Source organism: Protopterus annectens, chromosome 5.part1, assembly GCF_019279795.1.
Source record: "Protopterus annectens isolate FY-2018-M chromosome 5.part1, PAN1.0, whole genome shotgun sequence".
NCBI classification, from domain to species: domain Eukaryota; kingdom Metazoa; phylum Chordata; order Ceratodontiformes; family Protopteridae; genus Protopterus; species Protopterus annectens.
The window spans coordinates 356,265,224-356,281,721 of record NC_056736.1 but is presented as its reverse complement, the minus strand read 5'-3'; the positions used below and the strand labels follow the sequence as shown (position 1 = coordinate 356,281,721).

General features: G+C 35.2%; 1 protein-coding gene across 1 annotated transcript in view; it reads right to left on the bottom strand.

Moving 5' to 3' along the window:
- PDE2A (phosphodiesterase 2A) overlaps window positions 1-9,468 on the bottom strand; it is a 1,720,394-nt gene extending 1,710,926 nt beyond the window's left edge. Inside the window, exons 1-2 of the mRNA XM_044072778.1 lie at window positions 8,496-9,468; window positions 7,325-8,244 (exon numbers count right to left, since the gene is read on the bottom strand). Of these exons, the coding sequence (XP_043928713.1) occupies window positions 7,325-8,244; window positions 8,496-9,468 (1,893 nt within the window). The remainder of the gene's footprint in view (window positions 1-7,324; window positions 8,245-8,495) is intronic.
- Between the last annotated feature and the right edge of the window lie 7,030 nt (window positions 9,469-16,498).

Sequence of the window (16,498 nt, the reverse complement as noted above, 5' to 3'; positions counted from 1 at the left end):
CAGATCCACTAATATGAGTCTGAAATACCACACCTCCTACCTAAACCTATTTGAATCTCCTAAAAGTCAACTTAAAAACACACTCATGGGTGACTTCAACTACCCCTCCATAAACCCCTCCATAAACTGGAAGACTTATATGACCCATAATTCACTTGGTCAGAGGTTTTTGGACTTTGTCAATGCAAACACCCTGGACCAACTAGTTAACCCATGACTAGAGGTATAGATATCCTATACCTAGTACTCACAAACATGGGAGGATACTGCTCCCTTCCATGCAATAACTCCTTCCTGGTAAAGTCTGACCAAAAATTATCTCCTTTAGTATTAAAACTAACTAGAATCCCCATCAAACTCCAAACCTGTTAAGAGCTTTGCTAAGGCCAACCATCTCAAACTAAGGGATAGTTTATTAAACTTCCAAACCCCTACAGACCCAGAGAACACTGAGGCCTACTCTGAGCTGTACACAAAAGCACCGTACAACCACATTCATAGCTGCATAGAGGAGGCAGTACTTGTCTGAGTCAAACCTACAGTAACTGGCAAAAGTAAACCACCTTAGTGGACCCCTAGCATAAATTGGCTATTCAACAAAAGGAAAAAAATCCTCTTGAAAGCCAAGAAGGAGCAGACAAAACAGTGCAAAATGACACTCACCAGTCTAAACAAACAAGTTACAGAGTTGGTCAAATCTGCCAAAGCAAACTACAAAGAAGAGATAGCCTTCTAGATGAAAGATAACTGTACGACTCTTTTAATTATGTTTGTAACCTTAGGAGAAATGCTCAGCAATGTGCCAAGTTAATCATTAATGACAGAATTTACACTCAGCCTGAGACTATAGCAGACCTACTGGCTGACAAGTTCAGTTCAACCCCCCTCCCCCATCATCTCCTACTACCAGTGATGGGAGTAACTCATTACAAACGTAACATGTTACTATAACATATTACAGTTTTAAGTAACTAGTAATATTACACATTACTTTTTCAAAACAGTAATGAAGTAATAGTAATATATTTCTTTTTTAACTAGTTACTTTTAAATTACTTTGCAAAATCACAGGTCAGGAGACCTGCCGGGACAGATATCAAGTGACCAAAAAAAAGGGGGTCTTTGCTGCTGAGTGTTTCTGCCCCCTTCCAGGTTTACTGTATGATACACTGCTCTTTGTAATACACAACCCTGCGTTAGCTAGAACTGTGCATCCTTAAGGACACCTCCTTGCAGTACACCATTGCTTTTAGCATACGTAAAGCAAAATGCTGCACCTTTACAGATAGTATGTCAATCTTTAGCTCCCCAAAATTACTGGGGACCTCTTATCACTATGAATATGCCTAGAAATGAAAGTCCCATTGCATCTCCAAAAGAATTGACCTCCAATGAGACACAATCCACAAGTAATAAAATACAGTTAATACCAATTGTCCATTTTCATATTTACCTCCATATGGTGAAAACGGCCCTACATGTCAACAATGATACATTCCTCCTAACTTCCTGAATGCCAGGCTAGAACTCCCAGTCTCCCAATTCTGTCTAATATCCCCACCACCACATTCAAATAAACAACCCAAACTATCTCTCAGTGTATTGGTCACAAGCACTATCAATCGAACATAATAGCTACTAGAGGCTGGCTGAGACAGCACTGCCAAGGCATGTTACAAGACTGGGAATAATTTGTCTATGGTAAGTTTTAGAGGTACTGTTTATAATATAGGACTTTGTATGAATGGTTGCCAATTTTATAATCAGTGTACTACTTTAGGGCTTCTGATTTTGCCTTAGAATTGTACACTGTCTACCTTAAAATTGTTGATTGCAAAAGGTGGACAGCTGTACACAATGACACATAATGACAAACATCTATTTGGCTAATTCATCTCTTCTTATTCTGTAATATTTTAAAGTCAGTAAAACTGTTATTTAAAATGTATCCCTGTTATGAGACTTTTATCCCTTCTTAGTTTTTTTGCTTTGAACCTGCCTCTAGCAGTAAAAGGTTGTTACACAACTATTTACACTACTTGATGATGCTAGCTTTTCAAATGCCCAAATTGAGACTTTTTTGTATGTGAGACTTTGCAGGACAAAAATACCCATGGCATCTCTACTCCATGGTGGCAGCATCTTCTCTTTTAAGAACACTGTGTGCATTACATGTGTGCCAACTCAGATGTTAACATGTTCCTCACATTCACATGGAATTTAAAATAGCCATTCCATTGAAAGAGAAGGTAAGTAAATAAGAAAGTGAGCGCGTGTATATGCATATGTGTGTATGTATGTATTTATGTGTGTGTGTGTGTGTGTGTGTGTGTGTGTGTGTGTGTGTGTGTGTGTGTGTGCATGTATGTATTTGTGTGTGTGTGTGTATATATATATATATATATATATATATATATATATATATATATATATATATATATATATATATATATATATATATGTATATGGTTTAAATTAGTGATTCCATTCATTTCTGTATGAGAGAGAAAGTGCATGTGTATGTTACTATGTGAGTGATTAGAGGTGTGTGTGTGTGTGTGTGTGTGTGTGTGTGTGTGTGTGTGTGTGTGTGTGTGTGTGTGTGTGTGTGAGTGTGTGTGTGTGTTTGTCAACTGTCCAGATTTAGCCTCATAGCTTTGGTCGGATTGTCATAAAAGTTGTGGTTTTCTGGCAAATCCTGGAGGACTGAAGTAGCTAAATAATGACATATATGAGATTCAGACTTCATATTCTTCAGAAAATACATACTAAGACAAATCCTGTTATTCTAGCAACTTTCTAAGTTAAAAAGTAATATTTAAAATGTATCCCTAGTTTGGGCCACTGTATCCCCATTATTTCAGACTTTGTCCAGATTTCTTGCACTAAGAGGTTGAGGGGTATACATACCTCTCAACTGTCTAGAAGTTTGACTTATATTTTGGATTATTCCTTAATTTTTGTGGTTTTCCAGCAAATCACTTTGGACTGAAATAATTAAATAATGTCAAACATTTGAATTTCAATTTCTTTTAGAAAATGCATGCCAAGGCAAATGTTATTTTAGCAAATTTCTAAGTCTATAATAGCAATATTTAAAATCTGTCTCTATTTTGGGGCCTTTGTCCCATTATTTTACACTTTGTTCAGATTTCTTATGCTAAGAGGTTGAGAGGTATGGAGCTATGGTATGTAATGCCCTAGTTAGAGAGGGGGGGGGGGCAAATTAGTCAATTAACTTGATCAGGCTTGACCCTATTGGTTACAGAAGACAAGAGCCTGAACTCTGTGCATGGACTACCAGACTGCTGAATGAACTGAGCTTCAGTGGAGACCGGAGACAAGAGCCCAAATCCTCTACATCAACTTCCAGACTGCTGACATGACTGTAAGTTTTGAGTTTTAGTACATTTTCCCAGAATTATGAGTTTCAGTGTATTTTTAAGAGATTATGAGTTTCATTTCATTTCATGAAATTGTGAGTTTCAACGGAAGATAAGTTTACTGCTGCTCATACTAAGTCTGTTTTCAATGTGCAGGTAACTGTTTTGTTTAGCAAATGGCAGTCACTGTTTGTGCTGTAGAATTTGAAAGCAGTGTTAGTAGCATAATGCTTTTGGTGCAGAAAGCTATGGATTCTACTCCACACAACATGTAGATGGAGTGCTGATATTGCAGTGCCCTTTCGATTGCTGATTATTTGGTGCATTTTAAGGGGGATAGGGATTCTACACTCCTGAGTGTGTCCTCCTTTGTGTGAGATGCCTAGTAGCTATGAACTTGTTGTCAGTTTCAGTCATTTCCTATTGCAGTATTACTAGCTTACCAATTTATTTTAATATAACAGGCAATTAATTCTTCAAGGGCAGGAGGCACTGAATTTGTAGATGAAACATTGAAATGTAAAGTTGTTTTGCCAGTAGCAACCTTTTTATTAGATACAGATGTGTAATTTAATGTGGAATTATTTGGATGGCTTTTACTTCTACAGAGATTGTGTTTACTAAGTGATATTGGTGGATTGTAATGTGACATGTAATATAACGATTGATAAACTATACTTATGTAAAAGTAACTCAAGAGTAACTTGTTACTTTAACTTGTTACTTTGTTAACTAGTAAAAGTAGTATATTACTTTTTTAGAAAAGTAATAAGTAATAGTAATATATTACCTTCACTGAAAAGTAACTAGTAATAGTAACTTATTACTTTTATAAGTAACTAGCACAACACTGCCTACTACACTCAAAGAAATATCAGTAAGCATTCTCCCTACTAGTCATTACAAGGGAACAGATCCTTACTGCACTCATTAAAACCAAACACAGCCTCCATGGGTCACAACAACATTCCAAGATGCTTCTTAAAAAGCTTAAAACAGAATCTGTCAGGGCCACTAGAGACCATGTTTAGCCACAGCCTCTGGACAGGCTTTGTCCCAGAGGAATACAGGACTGCAACAGTCATCTCTCTACACAAGGGCGGCCCGTCAACTGACCCAGGGAACTACAGACCTATAAGATTGGCCAGTCTTATGTGCAAGGCCATGCAGAGAATTATTAGGGACCTGATTAATAACAGCATAGGACCAGACCCAATTTAGCTTTGTCAAACTGAGGTCTTGCCTGCTTAATCTGGTGGACTTCTTTGAGAAAGTCACCAGGGCCATGGATGAGGGTAAAACAATACACACCACTTATCTAGATCTGGCCAAAGCTTTTGACATAATCCTCCACTGCATAAACACCTAGAAGTGTCACCTGGCTGTAATGAGTTAACTAGGGAAACGTTGACTGATTGGCGACACTTTTGATTTTAAAGTCCATTCATGTTATTTAAAGTTATCACTATATTCAATTCTTTAATTTCCTTAGCACTTTCATTAACATTACCAAAATCCTCTTTAAAGATTAATATGCAATTATCTGTTCTTAGATGTGGGTAATTCATTATGGTACAGTGATGTGCACACCTCTGTGTACAGACTGTAGTACATTTTCCCAATTCTGCAGGTTCTCTTACAAGGTGCTACACAGTTCTTTAACATGAAAATATGCAGCATAGTGAAGGGCTGGCCCCAGAGCCATGAGACATAATCTAATTAGATTATGTGCTGTCTTTCCAGAACAACCTTGGGGAGAACATCCACATGGCCAAGCAATTCAAGAAATCATTTGCCCGAGTAGATTATCATGGTCATCCAGCAATGGAAAACAGGAAATCCAATGGTGTAAAACCAAACACCCGACTCCTCGGCAGTTAAATCACAAGTTTTATTTCACATAAAGCAGAAAATAAGGATTGAGCGCTTTCGTCTCCACCCTGGAGACCTCTTCAGAATCAATTAAAACAAGCAAACAATACAAATTTATACACATACCAATGTAGTAAATTGATCATTATTCAATTAAACAGAATAAAAAAACTTTGCAAACAATTAAAGTTAAATGACCTAAGCCACCACCCACATGAATAGTAAGAATCTTCAAATATAACAGACTTTAAAGCTTAAATGCAAGTTCAGAAATGCAAATATGTTGTCAGGAATGAAAAGGAATGAAAGGACTACATATAACTATTGAATTGTTCTTATATCTTTTGCTTGAAGCTATAATATGTGGAAAAAAATATATAAGATATAAAAAATATTGTTGAAAAGTTGTTAAGAAGTTATTAAAAAGTATATATGTATAGTTAATTACTTATAAATAAACACCATACAATAAATATATATTTATGTAAACATATAAAACTTTAAAATCTTTTCACTTATAAATGTCACTCAAAATTAAATAAAGGAATATGGATATTCCAGGTATAACAACTGTATTTTATGTATGAAAACCATAAATTGCAATACAAATATTGCACAGACTAATGTTAATGTTAAAAATGTTTAAAAATTATTTGAAAATAATTGATTAATATTATATTGTACACTATAAGTGTTTCTTAGGGTCTAATGCTAGTACTTTTAGTGCTGGTGTAATGGATATGCAGTCGTTCAACCCTTTGCCATTACAGGCGTCTAGTCTAAGCTGCCATATCATTTCCCTGTATAATAGTTTAGTAGTCCAGTCTCCCCCTCTATCTGGACTCTCCACAATTTACAAGGCCCAGAATTTAAAATTAGCATTGGGACATACCATAGAATGTCTATAAAGTGCATTGTTGACATTTTTGCGGTTAATGTCTCTAATGTGTTCATATATTCTTCTACGTAAGTGTCTCTCAGTTTTTCCTACGTAGAAGCACCAGCAAAAAGTACAGTATGCTAAATAGACCAGACCTTTGGTGTAGCAGCTGCTATATTTCCTAGCTTTTAGGGTAATATGTAGACTGGGCAAATAAATAGATTTTTCACCTGCTATAAACGGGCATTGTGGGCATCTATTACACCTAAAAGTCCCTCTTTTATGGCTCAAAGTCGAAGAATTATCAAGACAATATCTTTCTTTTCCGTTTTCTAGGATATTTTTTTAAATTATAATTCCTTCTATAACTATAAGTGAGTTTGTTCTTAAAAATATCTACCCTGGTGGGCATAGTTTTGAACATTTCCCATACACTATTAATACTTTTCTTCAACCATTCAATATTATTGTGGTATGTCAAAGTCAAATATGGGGTATTGGTAATGGAGTTGTGGTCTCCCTGTTCTGAATTAGACTGAGTCCCCTCATTTTGTATAAGTATGTTACTATTAAATGTTGAACTACTCAATAGTGGGGTATACCTAGTATTCCTATATGTAGTAACCCATATTTTTGCCTCCTCAATCAATTCACTCGGATATCCCCTTTGTAAAAACATATTATTCAGGGTAGTTAATTCTTTCAGAAATTCATCTTCTTCACTCGTCATTCTAGAAGCCCTAATCATCTGACCCCTTACAATGTTCTTTTTCAGTACAAGGGGGTGATCACTATCAAAATGTAAATATGCGTTGGAGAAATTCTCTTTCCGATATAAGGTGGATGTATATCTCCTCGCTTTTTCATCTTTCTTTAGTTTGACATCTAAATAATGAATGGTGCTCTTTTGGATCTCATGTGTGAAGCTCAGAAATGATGTACTCTTATTAATGTATTCAATAAAATTATGTATGTCTTTTTCCTGACATTTCCATAAAATTAGAATGTCATCCAAGAATCTGAAATAACTATACAAGTATTGGTGGTACTCAGATGTAAAAACATAATTCCTCTCCCAGAAGAGCATTACAATATTAGCATAAATGGGAGCACATGCCGCTCCCATTGCTACTCCTTCGGTTTGATGGTAATATTCTCCTTGGAAGTAAATAAAATTATTCCTTAATACCAATTCCATATTTTCAAGTATAATACGAAATTCTTCCGGTTTGAGTGTATCCATATCCATAAGTATCTCTTCAAACCATGTTAGACCTATGTCATGGGGTATTACCATAAAAAGATCTTTAACATCAATGGTTACGAAGATAATTTCATCACTGTAATTTATGTTGTTTATTTTTCTTAGTAGATCCCATGAATCAATCAATAAATGCTCGTATTTCAAATGATAACCCTTCAATTTGACATCAATATAAATGGCTAGTGGTTGTGTCTTTGATCCCTGTGCAGACACAATCGGTCTCATAGGGGGATCAGTGACACATTTGTGAATTTTGGGCATACCGAAAATTGCTGGAACTACTGGTTTACTAACCATAAAGAATTCAAATAAGTCTTTGTCATATAACCCTTGTAGTAAATTATCTTCAAGAGTAAAATCAATGTTAGAATATGCAATATTTATTTCGTTACGAGATACTGTACAATAACTTTTGTTATTCAGTATGTTCAACACTCTCCTCATGTAATCCCACTGGTCCATGATGACCATGCCACCGCCTTTGTCAGGTTTCATTATTCTAACTTTTTTGTTACTTTTTAATGGTACCAGAAGCTTATTTTCTTCTTCTGTCAAATTTGTCAAACCAGTGTTATAATGGTGGGGGTAATTACTTCTAATGACATTACACCCAACATTCTCAAAACTTTGAATGTCATGTTGGAGAGGTGGGTTGTAAATACTACGTCTTTTTAACCTTTTAGAGTCATTACCACTTATATTATTCCCTAAAATCACAGATAAATTCAACCTTCTAGTAAAGAGTTTTATATCCAATAGTATATTACTGATACAAGGAGTTTGGTGTGGCACAAAAGTAAAACCTTTTGCAAAAAGTTTGAAAAAAGTATCAGAAATGTCCATTTCTGTAAAATTAAAAATGTTAAAATCATTATATGAACAAACAATAGAATTAACTGTCATATTTTCCTTTTCATTCCCAACTGAAAAGCTTTGTGAAAGGGTTTCATAGTTCACCTTGACTTCCACAAAACTTGTGCTTAATTTCTGTGCTGTCGGTAGTTCCCCGCCGCTTGGGCATAGGATGGCTGTTGTGGGGTCCTGTTTATTATCCTCTCTGACCTCCTCAGGCCAGATTCCCCTAAAGGGAAGTCACTGGTGTAGTACTCTTCCTGATAATTGACCCCATTGTCATTTCTATCACCAACAGAATGTTGGTTCTGATGTTCATCATTGTTAACCTCATATGTCCCTTCCCTGTTATGGTCAATATAATGTGGGTAGTTGTAATATTTGACACCCCGAGCCTGATATTGTCTATAGTGAGATGTATTGTCATTGTAGGCATTGTTAGACTCATAGTCCTTTAAGTCCCTTCTTAACTTAGATATTTTCCTATTGTGGTTATGTGATGTACTAGAGTCAACGTCTTGTATAGTTCTGTAATACATTCGTTTATATTCATCTATAGAAAATAATAAATCTTCAGATATCTCCTTGTATAGTCTATCTATAGTGTTCTTGTCTTTTTCCATTCTACTTTCATTGTGCTTCATAAGTGCCTTAATGACAGATAGTCCACATTCATCAAAAATAGCACATATTTCCTTAAATAATACTTCATCTGTTTCAAAATCTATATTATTTGGAAATTTAGTAATTCTAAGTCCCTTAGGTACAATGTGCTCATGAAGACATCTACTAAAATACCAATTTTCCACAGACAAACTCTTGTACTTGGTCAACAGCATCTTAAAATGTTTACATTTATCCTTATAAGTAGTATGATTACTATTATGCTGTTCCTGTTCTCTTACATTGTTATGTACAAAAGATTTATTTAACCAATTGTGAAAGTCCATGTTGTGGTATCTTGTGTAGTCGTCTTCATTCTGCTGACGAACATGGAATCGTTCAGAATTACTCCCAGGACTAGTCCTGGCTTCCTGTGTATTATGTTGTTCTCTGTGGCGTCCATGAGCCCCTCTCCCTTGCAAATCTATTCCACTAGATTTGGGGCTACTATGTGCACAAGGAATAGAATTCCCAGCTTCATCTTGTGCACAATTTTGTGAGTGACTTTGAATGATTTTTATTAACTCACTAAGAAGAGAATTGTCACCCGACATTGTGGATATATTTTTTCTTTTGTAGACAAACCTGAGAATAGCTATGGAAGTTAAAAAAGCTTATTGTTTCCAAGTAGAATTCACCCCAACCACCAATTCAGTGGTAAAATCTGATGTAATCAATGTTCGTAATTTAAAACTAAATAGTTTAAGTAATTAGATATACATACAATGGTCACAAACCATATTCTCAGTCAAAACGCTGATTAATTGAAATAGTATAATGACTGGAAATAACCTCAACCCGAATAGAGTGGAATGAACGAGGGTTGCAAAGATCTCTTTTGTAAAAAAGTACCTGTATTTTCATACGTGGAGATGTCCGTCAATATTGTGCTGTTCTTTATTCCATTTTAGCACAAGCTAGCGTGCTAATTGAGCCCAAAGGTTCAAACAATCATAGTGACCATCCGGGGAATGAACGAACAACCAGTACCCTAACCAGTACCCTCCGAAAAATATGTTATGTGTGTGTTCTGCTCCAAACACCAATAGTCTTGCTTTAGGAAAAGCGCTGAAGTAGTACAACACCAGCTGTTGTAGTTGCTGTATCAAGCACTACACCGGCATAAAAATGAAACTCAAATACACAGAAGATCTTGCTTCCGAAATCTTGCTTCAGGGAAAAAGATGGACCACGTACAGCACAACTGCAGCTGTATCCAACTCTATTCAAGTACCTGGAAGTCCAGTTCACTGATAATGCTTCAATTAACACACATACCATTACTCGAAAGGTGCAACTGTTACACTCAACAAAATTGCTTACTTCAAGAAAAAGCGCTAAACCAGTACAGCGCCAACTGTTGTAGTTGCTGTGTCAAGCACTACATCGGCATGAAAAAGACACGCTGAAATCTTGCTTCAAGGGAAGATTCTTGCTTCAAGAAAAAATGAATGAAGTGCAGCACAGACTATAGCTGTATCATATTCAGTACAAGTACATAGTAGCCTAGATCACCGATAGTGCTTCAATGAGCACACATACCGCCAGTCAAAGGGTGCAGCTGTAACACTCAGTAGGATACCTTGCTCCACGCTGGAAAATCCAAGAACCAAGGAAGTATTTGAAGAAACTCCAATCAAATGACCCAGCAATGGAAAACAGGAAATCCAATGGTGTAAAACCAAACACCCGACTCCTCGGCAGTTAAATCACAAGTTTTATTTCACATAAAGCAGAAAATAAGGATTGAGCGCTTTCGTCTCCACCCTGGAGACCTCTTCAGAATCAATTAAAACAAGCAACCAATACAAATTTATACACATACCAATGTAGTAAATTGATCATTATTCAATTAAACAGAATAAAAAAAACTTTGCAAACAATTAAAGTTAAATGACCTAAGCCACCACCCACATGAATAGTAAGACTCTTCAAATATAACAGACTTTAAAGCTTAAATGCAAGTTCAGAAATGCAAATATGTTGTCAGGAATGAAAAGGAATGAAAGGACTACATATAACTATCGAATTGTTCTTATATCTTTTGCTTGAAGCTATAATTTGTGGAAAAAATATATAAGATATAAAAAATATATATTTTAATATTTTAATAAATATATAAAAATATATATATATATAGTTTTTCCAGAGTAACAAAGACTTCTACCAACACAATGTAAACCTTAAATGGCAAAATATAATGCAAGACTGCAAAAGATGAAACGACCTAAAACTACCATTCTTGGCCAAAGTATCAATAATCAAAATGAACATTTTACCTAGATTAATGTATATATTCATGACATCACAGACAACAATACATAATAAATTCCTCAAACAAATTCATACCTTCCTAGCAAAATTTATATGGGAACCCAAAAAAAACAGAATCTCCTATTCAAAATTAACACTCCCCAAAAGCAAAGGAGGACTAAATCTACCAGATTTTAAAATGTACTACTCGATCATTAACACATTAACAGAATATTGAGAATAGCTGAACATAACCCGTCAATGGGAAATTGGTCTCCTCTCTGGGTGACAATATATTATAGATATATTAAAGCTCTAGGTTTCAATCCCAAAGCACTTCCATTCCTGAAGCAGAAAGAAATACAAACTTATAACATTATAGAGCCCTTAAAACATTCTATCAACCTAGCACAAAAACTCTTTCAATTCTTGAACCTTAGACATGCCATGACAATACTGCAACCCCTTCATAAAAACCCAAATTTAAAAATAAACAATAAGATGCTGGACTTAGTCCCTTTTCCCAGACTAAAAGATAAAACAATCCAAGATATCTATCCCTACCTTAACTGTTCAATACAAGAAATGAGGACCAACTTAAACCTCCCTAAATCACACATAATAATCCTAAGACAAATCAAAGAACTGTGTTCCAGTTATCTCCAAAATATTACTATGACCAATAGTGACATAGAAACTTGCAGCAGGCTTTGGAAAACTATTATCACAACAAAGAAAACTATCACCAATTCATATAAAATGATAAATGAAATCAAATACCAGAAGGACCTCCTCTTCTCTAACTACTGGAGAAAAATTAAACCATCCATAGATGATCAGCAAATAAGCCAGGCAATCAATCTAACACTGAAGATTCTACCCTCAAAAGTTAGCATACACTCAGCTCATGATCAATAATAATGCTTATTTTACACCTGCAATCCTACACAAATTTAACACATCAAAATCACCTTTCTGCCCACACTTTAAGGACCAGATAGCTGACTTAATCCATGTATTTTGGAGCTGTAAATGTGTCTATAAACTCTGGAACTCTCTCAAGGTACAATTACAAAAAACGGGTTATCAAACATCAACATTAACTTGGGAATTCACTCTGTTACACATTCTCCCACCCAACATCCCAAGAAAACAAGCAAATACACTTTTAATAATTTTCCTACTAATGAAACTGTATATAGCTTTTAAATGGCTAGATACGATAAATATCTCTTGGGAGGGTTTTAAACAAGTAGCTATACAACACCTTTTAGCTCATAAAATAGTAATAGATAAAAGAAACAAAAACATGAAATCCAGAGAAATTTGGGAACAAACCTTTAACATCATATTAGCAGAATTCATCACACAGCAACTCAGAAATACACTATAATGGAACCAAAGAACACATACAAGTTCAGATATTAAATAATAACTTGGATATTACGAATGCATATACTGTCTATATAACTGTGGAATTAACAATGAAAACATCTATGTACATAGTGTAAATAGATATGTTGTATGACTTATATCCTGTGGTATTTGACATCAATGTATAACATATGTATATGTGTGTATGTGTATGTATGTATATATGTGTGTATATATATATATATATATATATATATATATATATATATATATATATATATATATATGCACATGGTCATGTTGTAAGATGGTTTTTATTTGTGACATTTATTAATGTAAAAATAAAAATAAAAATTATTGAAAAAAAAAAAAAAAAAGCTTAAGCTCCGCCCACTGGAAATGACAGTGCAGAATTCCAGAGCTCTATTGGAGGGAATGAGTTAATAAACATAATATTAAACGTCAAGAAAATGAATTTAAAGTACACAAAGCAATTCAAGAAGGAAACCAAAGAAATATAAATAGAAGGATCAAAAGGAGAAACATTCAGTATAATATATAAACATAGATGCACTGAATAGATGCTTGAGTGAAAACAAATAAAATCATTCCAGGAGAGAGCTCAATGTTAGAACTGTCACAGGAAGAATATGCATATGAAGTGATTAAATCATCCTTTAATTAATGAAGCTGGAAGTTTTGAATTTTAGAATGTGAGCATTAACTATAAAAATCCCAGTGATGTCAGACATTGTTCTTATTTTTTCCAAATCATCCTGGAATAATGGAATGTGTCAAAAAGGTCAGACTATAGTGCTTCAGGTAATCAAGGTGCCCAACAAAGATGACATGATAAAAGGAAAAGGCAGTATAACCATAGTATTTCCTTAGATGGTATAATCACTCAGTTAAAGGATGGGGATGAAGGATAAAAAATGATGTAGCAACACATAACTTTGGAAGATGAGATGAGTTATGGGACTTTAAAACAATATGGCTACAGCTGGAAATAGAAAACACATTCTTATTAGGCACTGTACTTTTTTAAAGTCTTTAAAATACATTAATGGTTTGGGAAAAGCTGAAATCAGTCCTGTAGTCCCTATTCCATTTTGCCACACGATGCACATAATCCATTTAGGACACCTGTGCATCTGAATCTCTTAAATAGATCTAAGGGAAAGTGGTTTCCATAATTATAAAATATGAAGTGATTCAGTTTAGCATCCCTTTATACACAGGCTTAACTTTATCTGTACTTTGTTAGAAATTGAATGATTTGCTTTTTATCAGTAGAGAAAAAAAAATGAACTAGTACCATGATTTCCTTTTACAAGTTTGAACAAACTCTTCGTCAAATACAAATATGTTTTGAGTTTAGATTTTATTGCTGCATACTGTTGTTGCATGTCATAAAAGGGGAAGGCATAATACTGAGAATTTTCAACTAAAGTATTTGCTCAAAAAGTACTTTATAACTGATTGGCTGCCATCAGGGTAGCATGATCATTGCAGAGATTTCAGGGGAAGGGAAGTTGTACTTATCCCTCCGAGGAGTGCAAACCTATCAACAGTGCTGCATTTCCAAACATATTCTAGCCAAACAGCCACTGAGGTCCTAAGACTTAGCTGGCCCACAGAAAGTAGGTGAAGAAATTTGGCTGAAACAGATAATGAGGATGAGAAATCAGTATGTATATGTTCATGCATTCCTCATGCTCCTAACAAATCCTATAACTGAGTGGTTGATAATTAACACAGCTTCATACGAGAACACTTCTGTGCTTTCTGCGTTTAAGTAGTTTTGTCAGTGGCAGTTGAAGAGATGTAGCTGACAGAGAAACATGTTACTTCTTTAAATGATTTGCATACTACTTTTTTACTAAAGAACACTATTTAAAATAAATACATGCTGACATTGACTACTTTACATAGCAGGAACATTCAGTGTATGTAGACTATTAAAAGTGAATTAAACATTCTGAGAGACTGTAATCAAATGAAAATACAAGACATATGGGGCGTGGGTCTTTGTGGCTTTGATAATTGCTGCCCTGTTTTTAGAAAATGCCATTTTTTCCCCCCCAAAAAAAATGTTGTCCAGGGACTGTGCCAATGGAAGGTATTGTTTCAGGGAATAAAGAGAGATGACAAGCATGAGGGAAGTGGTCCAGGTATTAAGGGGTTGGGCTGGGTGTCTAGGTGGAGGGCTCGGATGATGATGGAGCTAGGGTGGGTAAGGGTAGAAGAAAACTCAGGGAAAAGAGCACATGAGCTGACTTTCTCAACCAGTAATACACAAAGCATAAACCCATCTTTTCTGCAGTCATGTGGGGGTGCCTTGTATGGATAGGGAAGGGCAGTGTAGTCATAGAAGGTCAGCCTGGATATTACAGGTGGCCTGCTTGACCTATCAGTTCCTACAGTTTTAATGATGGGGAGGAGTCATGAGAGATAATGGAAAGCTTGCATGAGCAGGTTCAAGCATGCCACTGAGCCAGTGTGCCTGTCTGTATGCCTGTCTGTGCCAAGGTGGTGAACCTGATATGACAAGCATGCTCCAGCATGAGTGCAAGGAATGCCACCTGGTTTCCTGTCAACTGGGTCCTATGGCTTTTGTCATCTCAGACAGGTTTTTAATATAAGTGCAAGCTGTTTGAGAATTATACAGAATGGTCTGATGGTATTGTACAAAGGTATGATTTAATAAAGATGTTGAACAGATAGGAAGAAGACTGCTTTCAGCTACTGGAAATGGCATGTTGATTAAAGTTAAGCCAGTTGAAATGTATTCTGTGGCAAGGGCATTTTATATTACTTGAGGAAATAAAGATGTGCACCCTTAACTGTAATAGCAATGTGTTCTAAGCTGTTGTTGCTAAACCTGTTAAGAGGTCTGATCTTTATGCAGTAAGAAACTTTATACTGAAAACTGCTTATTCAAGTTAAAAGTGTAATGTTGTGAAAAGATGGGTTTGTTATCACAATCTTGAAGTCCAGAGTCTTGAAAATCATAATCCCAAGACCATAGTATCCAAATACCAAAATGCTGAAGTCCACTGAATCAAACTCCTGGACTTGCTCACCTACAAGACCCATGTTAGCACTCGTTTCTGGGTTCATATTGATAGTAAAGTCAGTATTGAACATTTTTAGACATTGCGGCCTTCGTTGTTTTGGTCTTTTGATATTCTGATCTCAGTATTATGATTTTCAAGTTTGTGATAGTAAACTGAAAGATGCAATAAGGTACAATTGAATGCAGTATCCAGAGTCCATGTGTCTTTAATGAGGGAAAGGGCTAGATAATGAAGTCTATTCAACGTTGTTCAAGTGGACAACATATTAAATGATATAAAATATCTTCCCAAGCTACTAGATGATGAAAGGGAGTGAGTGGCTGGTTTAAAAACATATATGAAGTAAGGGGACATGCAAGAACAGTCAAATTATATATATATATATATATATATATATATATATATATATATATATATATATATATATATAAAATAAAGCTGGGTAGGTTGCTATAACTAACTGCACAGGACACAGATAAACTAAAAAGTTGCAACATATTAGTGCATGTATTTCACTGCCAGACTGATTACAAAATAAATCAGCAACATGCCAAGACTATGCAGTTTTCTTGACATCAGACTATGGTATGAAAGTTGAATTATACTGATTAAATAAAACGTAAGCAAAACCTATTATTCAGTGTGTATCATCCTTTTTTTTTTTTTTTGCTCACTCCTACAGCAAAGAGAACTAAATCTATTTCTAGTTATTGTTACCAGCTGTGCTTTTACATGTCCAGTAGTATATATATGATGTGACAATGGTACTTCTGGAGATAACAGCATAGGCTGTACTTTAGAAGTACTTATCTATCATATGGCTAAGCTCTGCCATCATTATAGTCAGAGATCTGTTTCATAAGTTTCATCACAATGC